General features: G+C 37.7%; 1 protein-coding gene across 1 annotated transcript in view; it reads left to right on the forward strand.

The window, feature by feature from the left end:
• Window positions 1-18,064, forward strand: part of MOSPD2 (motile sperm domain containing 2) — a 39,783-nt gene that overhangs the window by 4,212 nt on the left and 17,507 nt on the right. The window contains exons 3-6 of the mRNA XM_081115010.1: window positions 9,265-9,420; window positions 11,473-11,559; window positions 13,207-13,361; window positions 17,214-17,274. Of these exons, the coding sequence (XP_080971136.1) occupies window positions 9,265-9,420; window positions 11,473-11,559; window positions 13,207-13,361; window positions 17,214-17,274 (459 nt within the window). The remainder of the gene's footprint in view (window positions 1-9,264; window positions 9,421-11,472; window positions 11,560-13,206; window positions 13,362-17,213; window positions 17,275-18,064) is intronic.

The following is an 18,064-nucleotide window of genomic DNA, read 5'->3' on the forward strand; positions in this document are numbered from 1 at the left end:
TTTCACCATAGCCTTACCCATATTTAGTGTCATCATTTCTTAACTTATGGTTCTGTTTTAGTTTGCATTTGATTACTAGTGAGATTAAATTTCTTTTCATATGTCTACATCCATTTATAATTTAATTTTTTTTTAAATATATTTTATTGATTTATTACAGAGAGGAAGGGAGAGAGATAGAGAGTTAGAAACATCGATGAGAGAGAAACATCGATCAGCTGCCTCCTGCACATCTCCTACTGGGGATGTGCCCGCAACCCAGGTACATGCCCTTGACCGGAATCGAACCTGGGACCTTTCAGTCCGCAGGCCGACGCTCTATCCGCTGAGCCAAACCGGTTTCGGCTATAATTTAATTTTTATTACAGTGGCTTTATAATTGGTTTGGAGTTTTCTTGTTTATGTCAATTTTACTTTTTTCTTTTTTCAATGTATTCAAAATTACCCATTCCTTTGTGGTTTCTTCCATTGTTGTTAAGTTAAATAATTTTCTCTCATCCAATAAATTTTTCTAGTCTCAATTTTTGTTTTGTCTTGGTTTATTATTTTTTTAAATTTTGAAATGTCTCATATAAGCAAAATGTATAAAGCATGAATAAAATAAACACCCATGTACTCACCACTCAGCCAAAGAAATAAAACTTCCTATGTATCCCATCCCTGATCATCCTGCATTTGTCCTTTACCCCTTCCTGTGCACCCTGCCGGCAACTGTTTGTCCTGCATTTGGTCTTACTCATTCTCTTGCTTTTCATTAGCTTTACCACCTATAATGTATTCTTCACCAGTACTTTATTAAGTTTACCTCTTTTGAACTTTAAATAAAAGCTGAATATATTTTTCCATGGCTTGCTTCTGTTGCTCAAGAGTCATTCATCTTGGCTAATAGAGCCATACTGTCATTTATTCCTTTTTATAGCTGTGTAATAGTTCCTGGAATGAATATACCAGTTGATGGATTTGGGGTTATTTCTAGGTTTTGCTATTATGTACAATGCTGCTGCAAACATTCTCACGCTTATGTGGTGCTTAGACTTTCTCTAAGGTAGTAGTTCTGAAAGTTGGTCCAGCAATTGTAGTTCCCTGAGACCATTTTAAGGTGTTTGAGAGGGCAATACTATTTTCATAACACTTAAACATCATTTTCCTTTTTCATTGTCATTCTCTCACAAGCAGACAGTGGTGTTTTGTAGAGGTTATAGGGCACATGATGATGTCATTTCTCTTGACACCTGAGAGTGTTGCAGAAGACTCAAGAAAAACCAAGTGACCCTTTTAAAGAAGTGGAGGGACACTATTTTAATTACACCAGTGGAATCCGGAATCATTTCCAAATCAGAGTGAAGTAACACTCAGAGGCTTCGCTTTTTATAACCTTCTGGGGTCATTGTCTTGCAGATACGGTTCCGCCCCCTTTCATGGGCTTACAGGAAGGCCCTCTGGTGTAGATTATCTGTCCTGGAGCCAGCCAGAAGGACCTTCCCCCCCTCCCCCGGGCAATGCATTGTTCACAGTTTTTATGGCCTGACATGCCTTGCAAGACCAGTTTCCTCCTCAATAGAATGACTGCTTGTGTGTTCTCATGTGTAAAATTTTTCTCAACTTTAATATCTAATATAGTAACTACCAATAAATATAACCCGTATAAGCAAAAAGGCTCTTTGGGGTCCTTAGTTATTTTTAAGAGTGTAAAAGGAGGCCTGAGACCAAAACGCTTGAGAACTGCTGCTCTAGAATTTGTACCCAACAATGAAATGGGTGGGTCATAGAATAGGCACATGTTCAACTTGACTAGGTTATGCCAAACTATTCCCCAAAGTGATTGTACCAGTTTTATTTTAATCAGCAGTATTTGAGTGTCCTTGTTTTTCCATACCCTAAAATTTGCCATTGTTATTTTTTCCCCATCTGATGGGGATGTTGGGATATGTCATTTTGGTTTTAATTTGCATTTCTTTGAGTACTAATCAGATTGCGCATTTCTTCAAATCTCTATGGGCCATTTGGTTTCCACTTCTGTAAAAGTCACTTCTTGCTCTTGGTGCTTTGTTCCTCCATCTAAATTACAGAGTTAGCTTATCATGTTTCCAGGTAAAATACTTCTGTTGGGGTTTTGAGTGGAATTGTGTTAAATCAGAAGATCATTTGTGGGAGACTTGATATTATCACGGCTCAATCATCCAGTCCAAGAACCTGGTATATCTTCCTATCTGCTAAAGTCTTTCTTGTTGAAAGATTTATAATTTTCTCCATAAAGGTGAACCCATTTTGTTAAATTTATTCCCAGGTAGTTTACATGTTTTTGTGATTTTTTAAATTTTAATTTTTTGAAAATATTTTTATTACTGTTGTTTAAATGGTGTCCTCTAAGAATTTATTTTCTAAATGATTGTTGCTGGTTTGTAGAAAGTGCATTTGGCTTTTTTACGTTAATATTGAACTCAGAAACCTTATTAACTCGTCTTAATCTTGATAGTTTATCTCTAGATTAGTTTGGGATTTATGCATATACAATAATATCATCTTGAAATAATGACAGTTTCCTTCCTAACTTTCTAATTCTTCAAATGCGGTTACTTTACACTGGATGGAGCCTTTAGTATTGAGTAAAAGCAATGATAAAAGCCTACTTGTTGTTAACGTAAAAAAAAAACATTGAAACCTGTAAAGAATTTTTGTGAGTTTATTTGAGCCAAACTGTCGACATATTCCGGGAAGCAGAACCTCAACGAATTGAGATAGTGCTCCCTAGAATGGCAGGGTTACATCTGTATTTATACATGAAATTCATTGGTGACAGATTTAAGGAGATGGGATTAAGCGAAGCAGGGAAACCTCTGTGATAGGATAAAAAGTAAAATGATGGACACATACTTAGGTGGGTGCAGGAACAATTAACAAGGAATCTGTGGCATCTGTCCTGGGCCCAGCACACCTGGCTGTGCCCCAGGGACTCCATAAAAAGGGAAGTCACAAGTTACCCAGACATCCCAAGGACATGTTATCATAGATGCAAAAAGACAGATAGGCTCAGTTATGGTAAAGGTGGACCTTATCAGTGAAGATATCAGCTTAGGACATAACTGCCCACCATAACTGCTTTTAGTTAAGGTTTAATTTCAGACCATCCTTTGTGGTTACTTTAGGTCTCCAAGTCTGCAAAACTGCCATGCAGGCCTCTCCTGAGCTTGTCAGGTCAGCATGTGGCCCCTTTTCCTCCACATTGTCTTATTCCTGATCTTAGAAAGATAGCTCCAAACATGTCACCATGAAGCAGTCTCTGTAGAGATCCCTTATCAAAATAAAGACATTTCCTTCTATTCCTGGTTTGCTAGTTTGGGTTCTTATTTGTTGTTTTGTTTTCTTACCATCATAACTGATGGTTGAATTTTACTAAATGCATTTTGTTCATCTACTGAACACATTAATTGCATCTGGTATTTTTCTTTTAATAGTATGGTAGATTATATTAGTCAGATTTTTAAAACATATTGGTAGATTCAGTTAACTAATATTTTATTTAGGAGTGTTGAATCTGTTTTCACTAATTGGCCTGTAATTTTCCTTTCTTGTACTTTTTTGTGCATTTTTGACATCAAATTATGCAGTAGAGGCATGAAAAGGGGAGTGGGGAAAACATTCTCTCTCCAGCAGGAAGCAAGAAAGGGGGAAACAACCCACCTAGTAACTAGAAAATACAGTGAAAAAGCAGAAATAATCCTACTTTTATTGATAGTTACCACAAATATGAACAAATATATACTTGTTATCAGAGCAGATTTTTAAAATCTTAATTACATGCTGCCTATAATAGACTACTTTAAAAGAAATTAATATAGAAAAGTTGAAATAAAGAGATGGAAAATATATATGTATATATAAAACAAATATTAACCAGAGTAATCCTATGTAATCTGTACTTTCATTAGACAAAATATTATTTAGGGTGAAAATACATATAAAAAGGGATACTACTAGAGATAAAAGGAACCAAAAAAGATATAACAATTAGGAACAACATACAAAGTACATGATACAGCCATAAAATACAAAAGATCCCGGGATTATAAGGGAAACTCAAGAAATCCACAAAAATATTGAATGATTTTAACAAACCTCTTTGAGAAATACTCAGAACAAGCAAGCAAGAAATCCCTAAAATTTTAGATGTTAACACCCCAGAACAAAGTTGATGATAAGTATGTATGAGTGTACAGACTCTCCTATCCAGCAAATAGAGAATATATTCTTTTGAATATAAATTTTTGATTTGGAGCTTTCAAACACTCACGAGATACTAAGTCATAAAGTAAATCTCAGAAATTCCAGAGGAGCTTGATCGTAAAGACCATGTTCGCACACCATTAAGAAACCGTTAGAAGTCACAATAAATGGGTACTTAAAAACAAATCAAATGCTAGGATACTGAAATAACACACCTCTGAATAACCCATAGGCTAACATCTTCCTAACAAAATTTGCAATTCTTCTGCTAAATACCCTGTGGGCTAATGAGGATATCACAATGGAAATTACAAAATGCTTAAAGTTGAGCAACCACAACTTATAGTATGTGCGTTCATTAAAAAACAAGGCCCAAATAAAAATCAGCTAAAGATTCGATTCAAAGAGCTATAAAATGACCACAAGGTAACACAGAGAAAGTAGAAGGAAGGAAATAAGAGTAGATATTCATGGTATAGAGAAAAAGGATAATATAATAAACTGATTTTTTAAAGGACTAGTACAATAAAATGACTGATCACAAAGAAAGGGAGAAGGCAAAGAATACACTAGGAACAAAGGCAGGTATAAATATATATATATATATGCAAATCGACCAGACGGCAGAACGACCTGTCACTATGACGCACACTGACCACCAGGGCGCAGATGCTCAATGCAGGAGCTGCTCCCAGCCTGCAGTCCCTGATCACCCAATGGGGTTTGCCATCCAACCTCGTGGTCTCTCCCCCCAGCTGGCAGGCTCCGATCACCTGATGGGGAATGGAACCCGGGGGTGCATGGCAGCAGATGCAGGCAATGCCAAGCCAAAGCAGTGCAAGCAAGCGGTGCCCATATCGCCCCGCAGGTCGCTCCACACACAGGGCAACCAGCAGTGTGTGTGTGTGTGTGGGGGGGGGGGGGGCCAGCAAGCAGGCAGGAATAGCCAACCTCTTGGTTTCTCCCCCACTACCCCCCACCCCCTGCCGTCAGGCTCTGATTGCCCAATGGGGACAGGGAACTGGGGGTGAGTGGTGGCAGACATTGGTGGTGGGGGCCAAGGCCAGCTGCTGGCAGCCGGGGAAGATCAGCCCTGATCGCAGGCCAGGCCTAGGAACCCTACCCATGTATGGATTTCGTGCGCTGGGCCTCTAGAGTGTGTGTGTGTGTGTGTGTGTGTGTGTGTGTGTGTGTACAGATAGCTATATATGAGGTATATATGATGAAAGCCTAATATGCTAAGTGTCTGGTCATCAGTTCAATCAAAGTGTAATATGCTAATGATATGCTAAGTCCTCTCAACTGCTTGCTATGATGTGCATTGACCACCAGGGGCAAGCAGTTGACTGGTCGATCAGTCGCTATGATGTGCACTGACCACCAGGGAGCAGACGCTCCAACCGGTAGATTAGCTTGCTACTGGGGTCCGGCCGATCTGGACTGAGATGGGCTGGAAACACCCTGGAAACTTCCCACGGTTCCTTCCCGGCGGACCAACTTCCTGCGTCCCACCCCAGCCCCAATCGTGCACCAGTGGGGTCCCTTGGTCAGGCCTAAGCCCCCTCACAATCCAGGAACCCTCAGGGGATATTGGAGAGCCCGTTTAGGCCTGATCCTGCAGGCCAGGCTGAGGGATCCCACTGCTGCACAAATTCGTGCACCAGGCCTCTAGTATATGACAGATTTTTAAAATCATAAGAGAATAATACAATGCCCAGCTTTATCACATTAAGTTAATAAACTTAGATTAGATGTAAAACTTTCTGGAGAAAGAAAGACTACCAAAATTGTCTCTGAGAAGTCAAAAACGTAAATAGATCAGTGACTATTAAAGAAATTCAGTTTGTAGTCATAGATCTCTATGATTCTCACTGCCTGCCACCATGAAGTCATCCCACATACACATAAGGTGCAGGCAGTTTTATTAGTCCCAGGAATGCAGAGATGACTCATAGTCAGAAAATGCAGCAGAGGAATTTTATCACATTAACATCATGCTTCTCAATGAAATGTTTGAATAGATACAGTTCAGCAATCAAAGAAGATCAACATTGAAGTGTCTTTCATCTCTTGTGCCTCTTCACTCCCTTCTCTCCCCTCTTTAGATAACCATATTTGTATATTTTTCATTTTTCTATATTTGTTTAAGCCAATACAAACATAGTATATTCATTAACAAAATTAATGAGGAAAATGTTTATTTCAATAGAGAGAAACCAAACTGGGTTTAATTCAACTTTATGAAAAAAGCAAACAAACAAAACTTTTACCAAACATGGAAAACTTTAAGTGTATCTTCTAAAAGCCTACAGTAAATGTCATGTTTAATTGTGAAACTTCAACATAACTCCCATAAAGTCAGGGAAAAGACATGATCTCCACTATTATTTTATAATTCCACAGTGTATAAAATGACCTAGTTATCAATATGGCAAGAAAAATAGATGTGAGGTGTGTCAATCTATCATTATTGTCTCAACGATAGCAACACAAAAATCTCTAAACTGTGTAATAATCTAACGGAAGAAACGTATGACATTTTCTTTTAAGGAAAAAAATTATAAAATGTTATTAAAGAACATTGAAAGACCCGTACCAGATCAGCAGACAGATGTGTCATCTAAGATATTATATCTCTTACATATCTACATATGAATCTGGCTCCTCAGCCTGAATCAAAGATAGTGGTCATTGTAGTCTTCATTATCAGCATTTTCAGTCTTTTTAAGTCAATTTTATTTTAGAAACCCCCTAATGAAGCAGTAAATTTATTAATACTTGACCCTTGAGTATGTGTTTTCTAATGTTCTCTGTGATAAAATCGGGAAGTATGCATCAAACACTTCTACATGCTTGAGTTGGCAGCTAAATTAGTCACTTTTTTATAAACCACCACTTTTATTTGAAAGAACAACTGGCAAGTAAATTGGTTATTCTGACTTGGGTATTGGGCAGAAATTTTCTTGAAAAATGAATGAAATCAGCCTGTAATTTCAAGGAAAACACTTCCTTGGTCCAGTGCAGAGAGCTGTTCAGAAACCAAACTGGATGGTGCTTCTTCAGGGGTCAGGTACTCCCAGGGCTCTCTTGATACTAAACAGCATAAAGTGTTTTATATCCAACTCATGTTTATAAATTATAATTCAATAAAAGTTTTGTTTTGAATAGTGATAGGTTTTCAAATAACAGAGCTAAAAATATTTTCTAAGGTTTACCTACTGAAGAGCCATTCATTGTGTAGATCAATCAGAAAAATAGAGCCCAGATACTGAAAGCCATTTCCAAGGTGACATTCTAAAAATGCATGATTTATGGCTGAATCTTATATTTTATAGTGCTTTAAACTTCCAAGTACTTTCATATATACATTTTCATCTGATCCTCAAGCAACCCTGTGAGTATATAAAGCTTGAAGATAAGAAAATTGAGACTCAAAGAAGATAATTCTCTGAATGCACTTTGTATTTTCCTGCCCTTTTAGCTATTATCTCTGTGGGGTCTGAAATAAGTCCCAGAAAATGGAGGATATAGAATCTATGAAACCTGGCAACTAATAGATGCAAAAATAAAATGGAGATGAAGGAGCCAGAGAATTTTTCTGAAACTTCTTGTTTGGGGTCCTGGGAGGGTACCATTAACCGAGAAAATAAAAATAGAGAAGGAATAGATTCAGTCAAACAAATGTTTCCTGAAGGCCTTTTCATCAGCACTACTATAATCTGCTTTGGGGGATTTTTAGAATCGATAGACAGGGCTGTTACGGTCTCTATATGAAAAGTTAGGGCATGCATGCCAATAACTGACTCAAGGGGAAAAGTGGTAAGTGCCTTAAAGTTTAGTTCAAGTTCTGTAGCTGTTCACAGGTGGCAAGGAATGACTTCTGGGCTCTGGGAAAATTTTATGGCAAAGGAAGTATTTGAAAGGAGTCTTGAAGAATGGTAGAATTGCCGAAGCCGGTTTGGCTCAGTGGATAGAGCGTCGGCCTGTGGACTGAAGGGTCCCAGGTTCGATTCCGGTCGAGGGCATGTACCTGGGTTGCGGGCACATCCCCAGTAGGAGATGTGCAGGAGGCGGCTGATCGATGTTTCTCTCTCATCAATGTTTCTAACTCCTATCTCTCTCCCTTCCTCTCTGTAAAAAAATCAATAAAATATATATTTAAAAAAAGAGAAGAAAAAAAAAAAGAATGGTAGAATTTGTTCATAGGTGGTTGTGTGGAGACCAGGAAACTTCAGGTACAGAAAAATAAAAGGATATGGAAGGAGGAATATCAGATATACAGGTTGGTAGGACCATCGCATGTGTGTAAACAGATAATGAGAAATTATTGAAAACAGTTATTCCCAGGAAATGTTAACTGCTGCCTAATGGTCAGTTTTCTATTTTTTTTTAAATATATTTTATTGATTTTTTACAGAGAGGAAGGGAGAGGGATAGAGAGTTAGAAACATCGATGAGAGAGAAACATCAATCAGCTGCCTCCTGCACACCCCCTACTGGGGATGTGCCCGCAATCAAGGTACATGCCCTTGACCGGAATCAAACCCGGGACCCTTTAGTCCGCAGGCTGACGCTCTATCCACTGAGCCAAACCGGTCAGGGCTCTATTTTGTATTTAGTTAATTTATTTTAAAAGACACTAGCCAAACATGTCTTAAGTACAACTTAGTTCTTTACATATAAAACTTTTTCATTGACTAGGGTAAGGATTTCAAGTTCAGGTAACATAATTGATCTTCCCAGATATTTGGTTTATAGTTTTAGAGAGTGTTGTGCAAAATATTGTACTATGGTCTTGTTTTTTAAATCTTTGGTGGTTTGTTTAAAGTAAACTTGTAGTCTTTAGATAACTTTATTGTCTTCACACTTAGAAATTCATTAATCCTTTAAGTAGCATTTTCATCTGAACTACATCCCTGTTCTATCTTCAAATAGATTAGCTTTCTCTTCCGGCTCTTTCTATTCCTTTGGCATTAGTGTTTGTTATTATTCATTGCAGAATCTATCTGACTTGGATGTTTATTTCTGTTTGTCCCCTAGATAAGCCAGATAAATATGATCCACGTGATGTTGAAAGGCTACAACAAGATGATAACTGGGTTGAAAGTTACTTATGTTGGAGACATGATGTTGTAGATGAAACATTGAAGATGATTGATGAGAGTTTTCAGTGGAGGAAAGAAATGGCTGTCAACGGTAAGCTGTTCAATTTAACCCTGGCAGTACTGTCCCCTGTACAAATGTTACTGGTTTACTTTTATGTAACAGTATATTTGCAAATATCCTTGGCAATCATCATCAACATCAGATTACAATGTATTACACAGTCCCACTAACACTTTGAAAGGAGTGTCATAAGACTTAAGTGTAGGGTGGATCGTTCGAAAGGCAATCAGGTCACCAAGGAGCAGAATTATGCTGATTCTTCACTCACAGCAGTCTCATAATCTGTGCTTGTTTAGTTCAGTACCATTAAACAATAGCAAGACAGCATCTTCACTCTCAGGCCCAGACATACGGGGATACTATTTGCCTGGTTCTCTCTGTTGTTGGCGTACGTCTTTATCCCCAGAGTTCCTTGTGCTAATAGGGGTTCTATATAGAATTAATGAATGGGGGTCCCCAACAAGCATGCTTATCCTCAAGGATGCCTTTGGCAGCCTTCTTTTAACTGCTTCATTTGAAGGCTCACTTCAAGATTAAAATTTTCTCCACAAACAAGAGTTTTAAAAATTAGAGGGGGGGGGGTGTTATAATAGACTTCAAGTATATAAAGGACTCTTCTCAGGCAAGGTTACCCATTATCTCTCCTCTAAAAATTTGCTAAGAAACTGGCATAACTGTTGGTTTTGTTGGGGTATAAAGAAGGATTTTCTGACCTTGAGGATTATAAACTCTGCAGTGACTGAGTCTGAAGACTTATACAAAATAACCAACAAATAAATCCAGAGCAGACCCTCTCCCCACTCTTCACTCGTATAGAATGAATCCTTCGGAGCGGAATATTTTAAAAATAATAATTTGCTTGGAAATGTCAAAACTGTAGGTAATTTCAACAACAAACAGTGAAACATTTATAAATATAAATCTGATCTTTCTAAATCACTGAAGTACAGAATAAACTTTTAAACTTAGAAGTTTTTCTTACATAGAATTGCTTGTTTCTAGTTACAAACAGCAGATAGATGATAATAGGATATAGAAAGTTCTAGGTGAACTAGCAGTGAATGTAATAAAAGCCTTGGCACTTGCCACCTTGCTCCATTGGTTATCAGCCTCACTAAGAGACTAAACAGGCCCCTTTTGTTCCTCCTGCTAAAGGAGCTAGCATTTTTTGAAGTATTTTTCAATTGCCCCAAGATTATAAAATGTATTAAACTCTGCTGGATATCAAACTCTGTAGAAAAAAATGTATTTTACGAAAGAAACCACAGTGATTTTTTTCATTAATTCTGAAGCTATCATGTGGATATGTGCAGACATGCTCTCTTGAGATTGGCCAGTAGTGATACTATTTGTTTGCTGTTATGCCCAGATTTCAAGATTCCCAAGAGCCCACCAGGGAGCCAGCGAGTCCCATGCAAAAGCAAAGAGTCCTTTATTTCAAGCTAGTTCGAGCTCCCCGTCCACCACACTCACCGACACAACGGCAAGCCAAGTGGCAGAGAGAGCAAAGCCTGATGGGACTAGGGGTTTTATAGGGGGGTGGAGTAAGGGCAGGAGAGGGGACTGTGGGCCCCGCCGATTGGCCAGGCGCAAGTCAGTGTCTCGTTACACAGGATGTGGTCATCTCAATGGCGTGCACTCCCCTTGATTATCATTGGTTAGTCCAGAGAAATCCTGGGTGTGGCTAGCAGAGGCTTGGGCTTCTTCCGGGAAGAAGCCTTGCTGAGCACATGGCTCTGCCCAAAAATGGAGGACCCAGGGTAAGATGGAGGGCGTAGTCCTCACCCTTTCATTTGCAAGTCTTTATGTGGAACACAGAACATGGAAATGTATCTACATAAATAATGACTGATGTCAAAGGGCGATGGATGTTTTTCATTTCTTTCGTCTATGCTTTTATGTAGTTTGTTTACTTAGTAAGAAACATCATTTTTATTGCCATTCTATCCAGATGTTTGAATAAGCTTTATCTTTTCTTTTTTCTATGAGAACTACTATAGAACTTTAACCTTTACATTGTGAGTTTTCTTTTTTAAAAGGTGCCTAAGTTACAATTACTCATCAAAGTTTATCACTTTTTAGATCTGACTGAAGCCTCTATTCCCAAATGGTTACTGGAAATTGGTGGTATTTATCTCCATGGCTATGACAAAGAAGGCAATAAGTTGTGTGCGTATATTTAACTTATGTACTGGTTTTTCAAGACTTTGAGATGTACGTATCTCTCCCAACAGAATTAGTAAGAGGCAGCACTTTCTCTATTTGTAAGTTTCCTGTAACTGGGGATTGTTAGGGCCATCTTGACTGAGCATCAGATACTTAGTAGTTATACTGCTGTTTGCATTATAATAAAATGGACAGCAAAGGCAAATGCTACATCCTCTACCACAGCCAGAATTATGTAATTCAGAGTCATTATCTTCTTTGTAATTTGACTGTGATAGTAAAATTCAACCTAGTGTTTTTACAGGAAAACTTCTTGGATGGTCCCTAATGGTTAATAAATGGACTTTTTTCAAGTTTCCCAATCTGCCCCTCTAGCTTCTTCTTCCTGTGGTAGCAGGAAGAACAGTGGCACTCATCCCTGCTGTTCCAAGGACTCTCTTCCCTCCCCAAGCCCCAAATCCAGCTTGGTTTAGTACCAAGGCTAAGCCTAGGCAGGAGTGTCAGAACCCCATCCCAAGCAGAGTCTGTAATTTGCTCGCCCTCTGTGGTGTGCGGTCTGTTCTTGTTGAAACAGTTCAGTACTCTCTCTGCATTTACCTCCTATCACTGGCTCCTCCTTCTTGGTCTTTCTCATTTCTCCCTTTCCACCCTCCCTTAAATTTGCTTCCCTGGCTTCATTCCTTCCTTGACCTTTTTTACTTTCCAGCTGATACAGTCTCTGCGGGTGATCTCAAGTACCGTGACAGCCTCAGCTTCCTTCCCCTCCCCAAACAGCGGCAAGCCCACAGCATCCCAGGCCACGTGCACATACCTCACTGACCGGTGCCACCAGATTGATTGCCGGCCTGCTGCCCTCAACACAACACACAGCTGAACATCTTTGTCCCACCCCCTGCTCTGTCTCTCTACTGCCCAGCTCAGGCTAACAAACATACGCCAGAGCTTCAGGGAACCCCTCTCCATTTCACCAGTACTTCTCAGTTTAGTCCCTCACTGCCCCCTTCTCCCTAATCCCTTCCCAGGGCATCACCTGTTGGGTTTCCTTCTCTGCCTCTTCCTTTCTCCCCTCTGTGCTGCTGCCTGAGAGATGTTGTCAATAGGAAAATCAAAAACGCCTTAGCATTTCATTCAGGGTCCTTCACACCCACTCTGTCTATTTAGCTTCTCTCACCACTCATCACTTGTTTTCTCAGCTGCCACCACTCTGGACTCTTTGCCACACTCCACCCACATGCAGGACACAGGCTCACACTTGCATAGTGCCCCTGTAGGGCTTTTTTCCTCTGGAAGAACATTTTCTCTAGTGCTTGATAGAACCAATGGCTTTTTTTGGTTAAGCATGGTGAAGAGTACTCTTAGGTTATTACCAAATATTGTTTGTTCACCTGTATTTTCTTTCCCCCTCACTTACTAGTGAAGTTTACTTACTTCTTAAGGGGATGGGAAAAATAGTTTCCTTCCTGCTACTCTTCTTTAAGGTTCCCAAGTGCGCATTAGTTCTCATTTTAAAAAAGGAAGAGATATTTTTAATCTGAGAAATAAAATGAATTATAAGTGGAAAATGAAAAGGGATAGAATGATATATGTATAAAATAATATTATAAAGCCATAAACAATTTTCTTATTTTTTATCTAATGTTCTCCTCAAAGTGTGGATCAGGGTGAAGTATCATGTAAAAGACCATAAAACCATATTGGACAAAAAGAAGCTTATCGCATTCTGGTTGGAACGTTACGCTAAAAGAGAAAATGGAAAACCTATCACAGTGATGTTTGACCTGTCAGAAACTGGAATTAATAGCATAGTAAGCACTTTTTAAAATTTTAAGTGATTGTTCATCATGGTGTGCTCTCTCTCTCCTAACCTCTCTGCCATCCCCCCCTCCCAACAAAATATTGCTATAAAATTGAGCTAACCAGGTTATGTTGGGGATTTATTTTTTCCCCTGAATTGTGAGTGAAGTCAAATATAGAATACAATTTGCAAGAAATAAATTTGCTTCAGTGTTTGGCATTGAAACTGTAGATTTCCCAGAAATGTTCCTTGTCTGATACACAGGATATAAATGTAGGATGTGGTGGCTGGCAGGGTAATGAGTAGATGTGGTAACAGTGAACTTTTCTATCAAAGCTCTTATCCTACAGCACCTAACCCTGTGCCTGGCACAGCATAATGCACTCAGTAAACACTGAGGAAAGTGACATCTGCTCTGTTGTACCATTAGATTCATACTGTGTTTTAACGTTAATTTATAAATAAGGTTTATTTGCATGACTAAATATTTAAATGATTATTGTTTTAAAATACTTGAATCGTAGTAAATTATTTTTATGTATGGCCCTAATAACTCATGAAGGATTTAAGTTGGTTTATAAAGATGTATACAGAATTATAAGGAAAGAAATTTAAAGAATTATTTGTTAGAGTTGGACCAGTAACGTCTGCTCTGTTGTACCATTAGATTCACACCTGAGTTTTGCACATACAGCACTTTTGTGATTTTGGTTGGGGTCCTTTGTTTGCTTGTTTGGATTTTTTGTTTGTTTGGTTTGGTTAGCTTTGGAAAACAGTTTTCTCCAGGTGATTTTCCCAAGCTTAAAAAATAAGTAGAAGCTACCAGTCCTTATTTTGGGCCTTTGTGACCTTAGTGCAGGGGTGGGCAAACTTTTTGACTCGAGGGCCACAATGGGTTCTTAAACTGGACCGGAGGGCCGGAACAAAAGCATGGATGGAGTGTTTGTGTGAACTAATATAAATTCAAAGTAAACATCATTACATAAAAGGGTACGGTCTTTTTTTTTCAATAGTTTTATTCATTTCAAACGGGCCGGATCCGGTTTGCCCACAGCTGCCTTAGCGGTAACTACAAACCCTTCAGCAGGGATGGTGATCCATTAGCAAATTTATTAGAACGGATGTCTCTTAAATTCACACCATGGCTAATTCTGGTAGCAGTGAAGTGTCATTTGCACACCTGCCTAGGGCAGTGTTAAAACCTTTTTGAAAATCCACTTGACAAAGTATGTTAAGAATCTTCAAGTGTTCACATTCATATTCTTTGCCTGGTGACTAACTTCTGGAAATCTATTCTAAAGAAAGAATCCTGAGTACAGAAAAAGTATTATGCATCAAAATGTTTTTTTCAGAGTGTCATTTAAAATAATGAAAATTTAGCCCTAGCCGGTTTGGCTAAATGGATAGAGCATCGGCCTGCAGACTGAAGGGTCCCAGGTTCGATTCTGGTCAAGGGCATGTACCCTGGTTGCAGGCACATCCCCAGTAGGGGGTGTGCAGGAGGCGGCTGATCAATGTTTCTCTCTCATCGATGTTTCTAACTCTCTATCCTTCTCCCTTCCTCTCTGTAAAAAAAGCAATAAAATATATTTTAAAAAATAATAATAATGAAAAATTAGAAAAATGTATACATCAACACGGTGAAATGGTAAATTGTGGTTTACTCATTTATGGAGTATGTATAATGGTATTTATAAATAATTTGGAGTAATATTGGAAAATAACTTTTTTAAATGAAAATGACAACAGGATTATATCACAGTGAAACCTAGCCCTCAAAAAGTAAACCTTAGACATTTAAAAAGAAAACAACAACATATAAACAAAATACATACTAGCGAGAACCACTAGAGAGACTTTTTTTTCCCCCATCTTGCTTTATATTTAAAGAGTTCATTGTCCTGGATTTTTTTCAGTGTAGTTTTGTGTCAGTGAGTTTTAGATTACAGAGTAAATTGTTTTATGCCCAAAATCTAAATCAAAATGCCTAGGTAAATAATATTTCATAAAAATAAATCATGATTCTGTTATCTTTTATGTGCAATAATTTTCTAAGTATTAACCCAGAATAATGAAAAATAAATGTTAATATTTTTTATTGCCAAATCTAGGGGCAAAGAATTGAACTGTCTGATTTTTTTCCAAGCTACAAAAGATATGCTGTCTCATTATCTTTAGTTTATAAATAAGGTTTATTTGCATGACTAAATACTTAAATGATTATTGATTTAAAATACTTGAATCGTAGTAAATTATTTTTATATATGACCCTAATAACTCATGAAGGATTTAAGTTGGTTTATAAAGATGTATACAGAATTACAAGGCAAGAAATTTAAAGAATTATTTGTTAGAGTTGGGCCAGTAATTTGGCTCTAAGCTTTCAGCTGCCTACCTGAAAGAAATGGAATCATTTAAATTCAGAGATTATACTTTAAAACCAGTGTCTTAGGAAAAGTATATGCATTCCTGATACTTAAAGTAGAGAGAAAAGTCTTTCATGAGTCCTCAAAGGGAGGGCATTTTACAAGATAATGAATAGCGTCCTTGAAAACATTCTCCCAGAATGTAGACCAATCATTTTATAGAGCTTTTTTATGTAGTACCCACTAATATATGTACACCAGTGGCATCCTATCAAATCCACATGAATTAACAGTAACTTGGGATTTTATAAGCAAGGCCATTCAATTACAGAAAAAAATGAAAACAAGAATATTGGATAAAGAGTTTTTAGGCAATGTCTCTGAGGGGCACAGATCATATACTAGGTAACCAAATTTATATATAAGGAGTTATTGAGATCTTTCTTTAACCCTTGACTACAAATTATTAAGCTCTCTGCACAGTAGGTATAATGATTAGTTATAAAGGTGTTACTACATAGTAGGATTTATCCAATAATAAATGCTTAAGATAGGTAAGGATGCTTACTTTACAGTTTATTGGAGTTAAAGATGCTGCAACTCACCTTCTAGGAACAACTTAATAGACTCTCATTTCTAGGACAACTCACCTTTCAGAATTGATGGCTTTAAGTTTGCCTGATTATATGTAGCTTTCATCCTATAGTCCTTATAAGAAGGCTGGTCAGGATTAGTAAGTCAGTGTTTGGCCATGGAATAACATGTAATGAAATGATCCATATGAATAGTAATCCTAATAACCAAATTTCATGTTACTGTGTTCAATGCAGTGGAGCCAACCAGATAACTATGCATATAAAGGCTTGCAGTAATGGAAGTTAAAGAACAATACTTGAATATAAACTGAGAAATTCTAATTCTCATTCTAGATCTCTAAATAAGAGGAAAGAAGCTAGAAGTAAAATAGATACAGCAGGCCAATATGATAAGATTAATTGTGGAATAAAAGATTAATAAAATGTTTTATTCAAGCTATTATGAAGTATAGAAATTAGCTTTAAAATCAAATATTGCAGAATTTATATACATATGTTTTATTATCCCAAATGGTCAGGTTATAAATTTTATACATGTTTCATTAATTCTTTAATTATTCAGCAGATTTTTTAGAGTTTCTCTATGGGGATTGCTTTTAGCTCCATTTTATAATTCCATGCTATCTTAGCAGCCTGAGATATCTAATTAGTTTGAGGTAACATGAATGATGTTTAAGCTTCTGATTTCTTTAACTTAGTTTTAGGACTGATTATTATAATTAGCTTAATGACTTAAGACCCTTATCCTTGGGAATCTATATATTTATACATGAGCTTATTTTTAAAGAATTTAATAATTGTCTCATTTGTATTTAATAATTTATCACTTTTAGAAATATGCAGTTTAAAATTCTCTAATGTGGATAGTCTTAAAGATTTAAATGTATAATCTTTTTTTAGGACATGGATTTTGTGCGCTTTATCATCAACTGCTTTAAGGTTTATTACCCTAAATACCTCTGTAAGTAACTTACTCCTTTATAAACATACTAGAGGCCCGTGCACTGGTGGGGTTCCTCAGCCTGGCCTGCAGGGATCGGGCCGAAACCGACTCTCTGACATACCCCGAGGGGTCCAGGATTGCGAGAGGGCACAGGCCAGGCTAAGGGACCCCACCGGTGCCCAATCGGGACTACGGGAGGGCTGCAGGGCATGTCTGGCCCATCTTGCCCAGTCCCTATTGCCGGACCCCAGCAGCAAGCTAACCTACCAATCGGAGCATCTGCCCCCTGGTGGTCAGTGGACATTATAGCAACTGGTTGAACGGTCAGATACTTAGCATATTAGGCTTTTATTATATGGGATGAAATGTAGAAACTGTAAACAATGTCTGAAAATTGTAGAGCTTTATATTATAGACTTTAATAGCTGAACACTGTTTTCTGATGAAGAGCTTAAATGTGTTCATAGAAGTTTAAGCACATATTGTAATAGGCACAGGGGGAAATTTTCATAAATAATCATATCCTTTAGAGTTAGTTTTAAGAGTTTAAGCTCTAAACTGTACATATGGCATTCTATAACATACATACACACACACAGGTACATAAAAACATACACTTATTTCAAAGATTAACCCATTTTTACTAATCTTTCAATTCAGAAATCCTTTGAAATATTTATTATATTGACCTTGGCTGGGTAGCTCAGTTGATTAGAGCATCATCCCAATATGCCAAGGTTGTTGTTTCAGTCAGGGCACATATAAGAAATCAACCAATGAATGCATAAGTGGAACAACAAATTGATAT

Source organism: Myotis nattereri, assembly GCF_964212035.1.
Source record: "Myotis nattereri genome assembly, chromosome: X".
Classification (NCBI taxonomy): domain Eukaryota; kingdom Metazoa; phylum Chordata; class Mammalia; order Chiroptera; family Vespertilionidae; genus Myotis; species Myotis nattereri.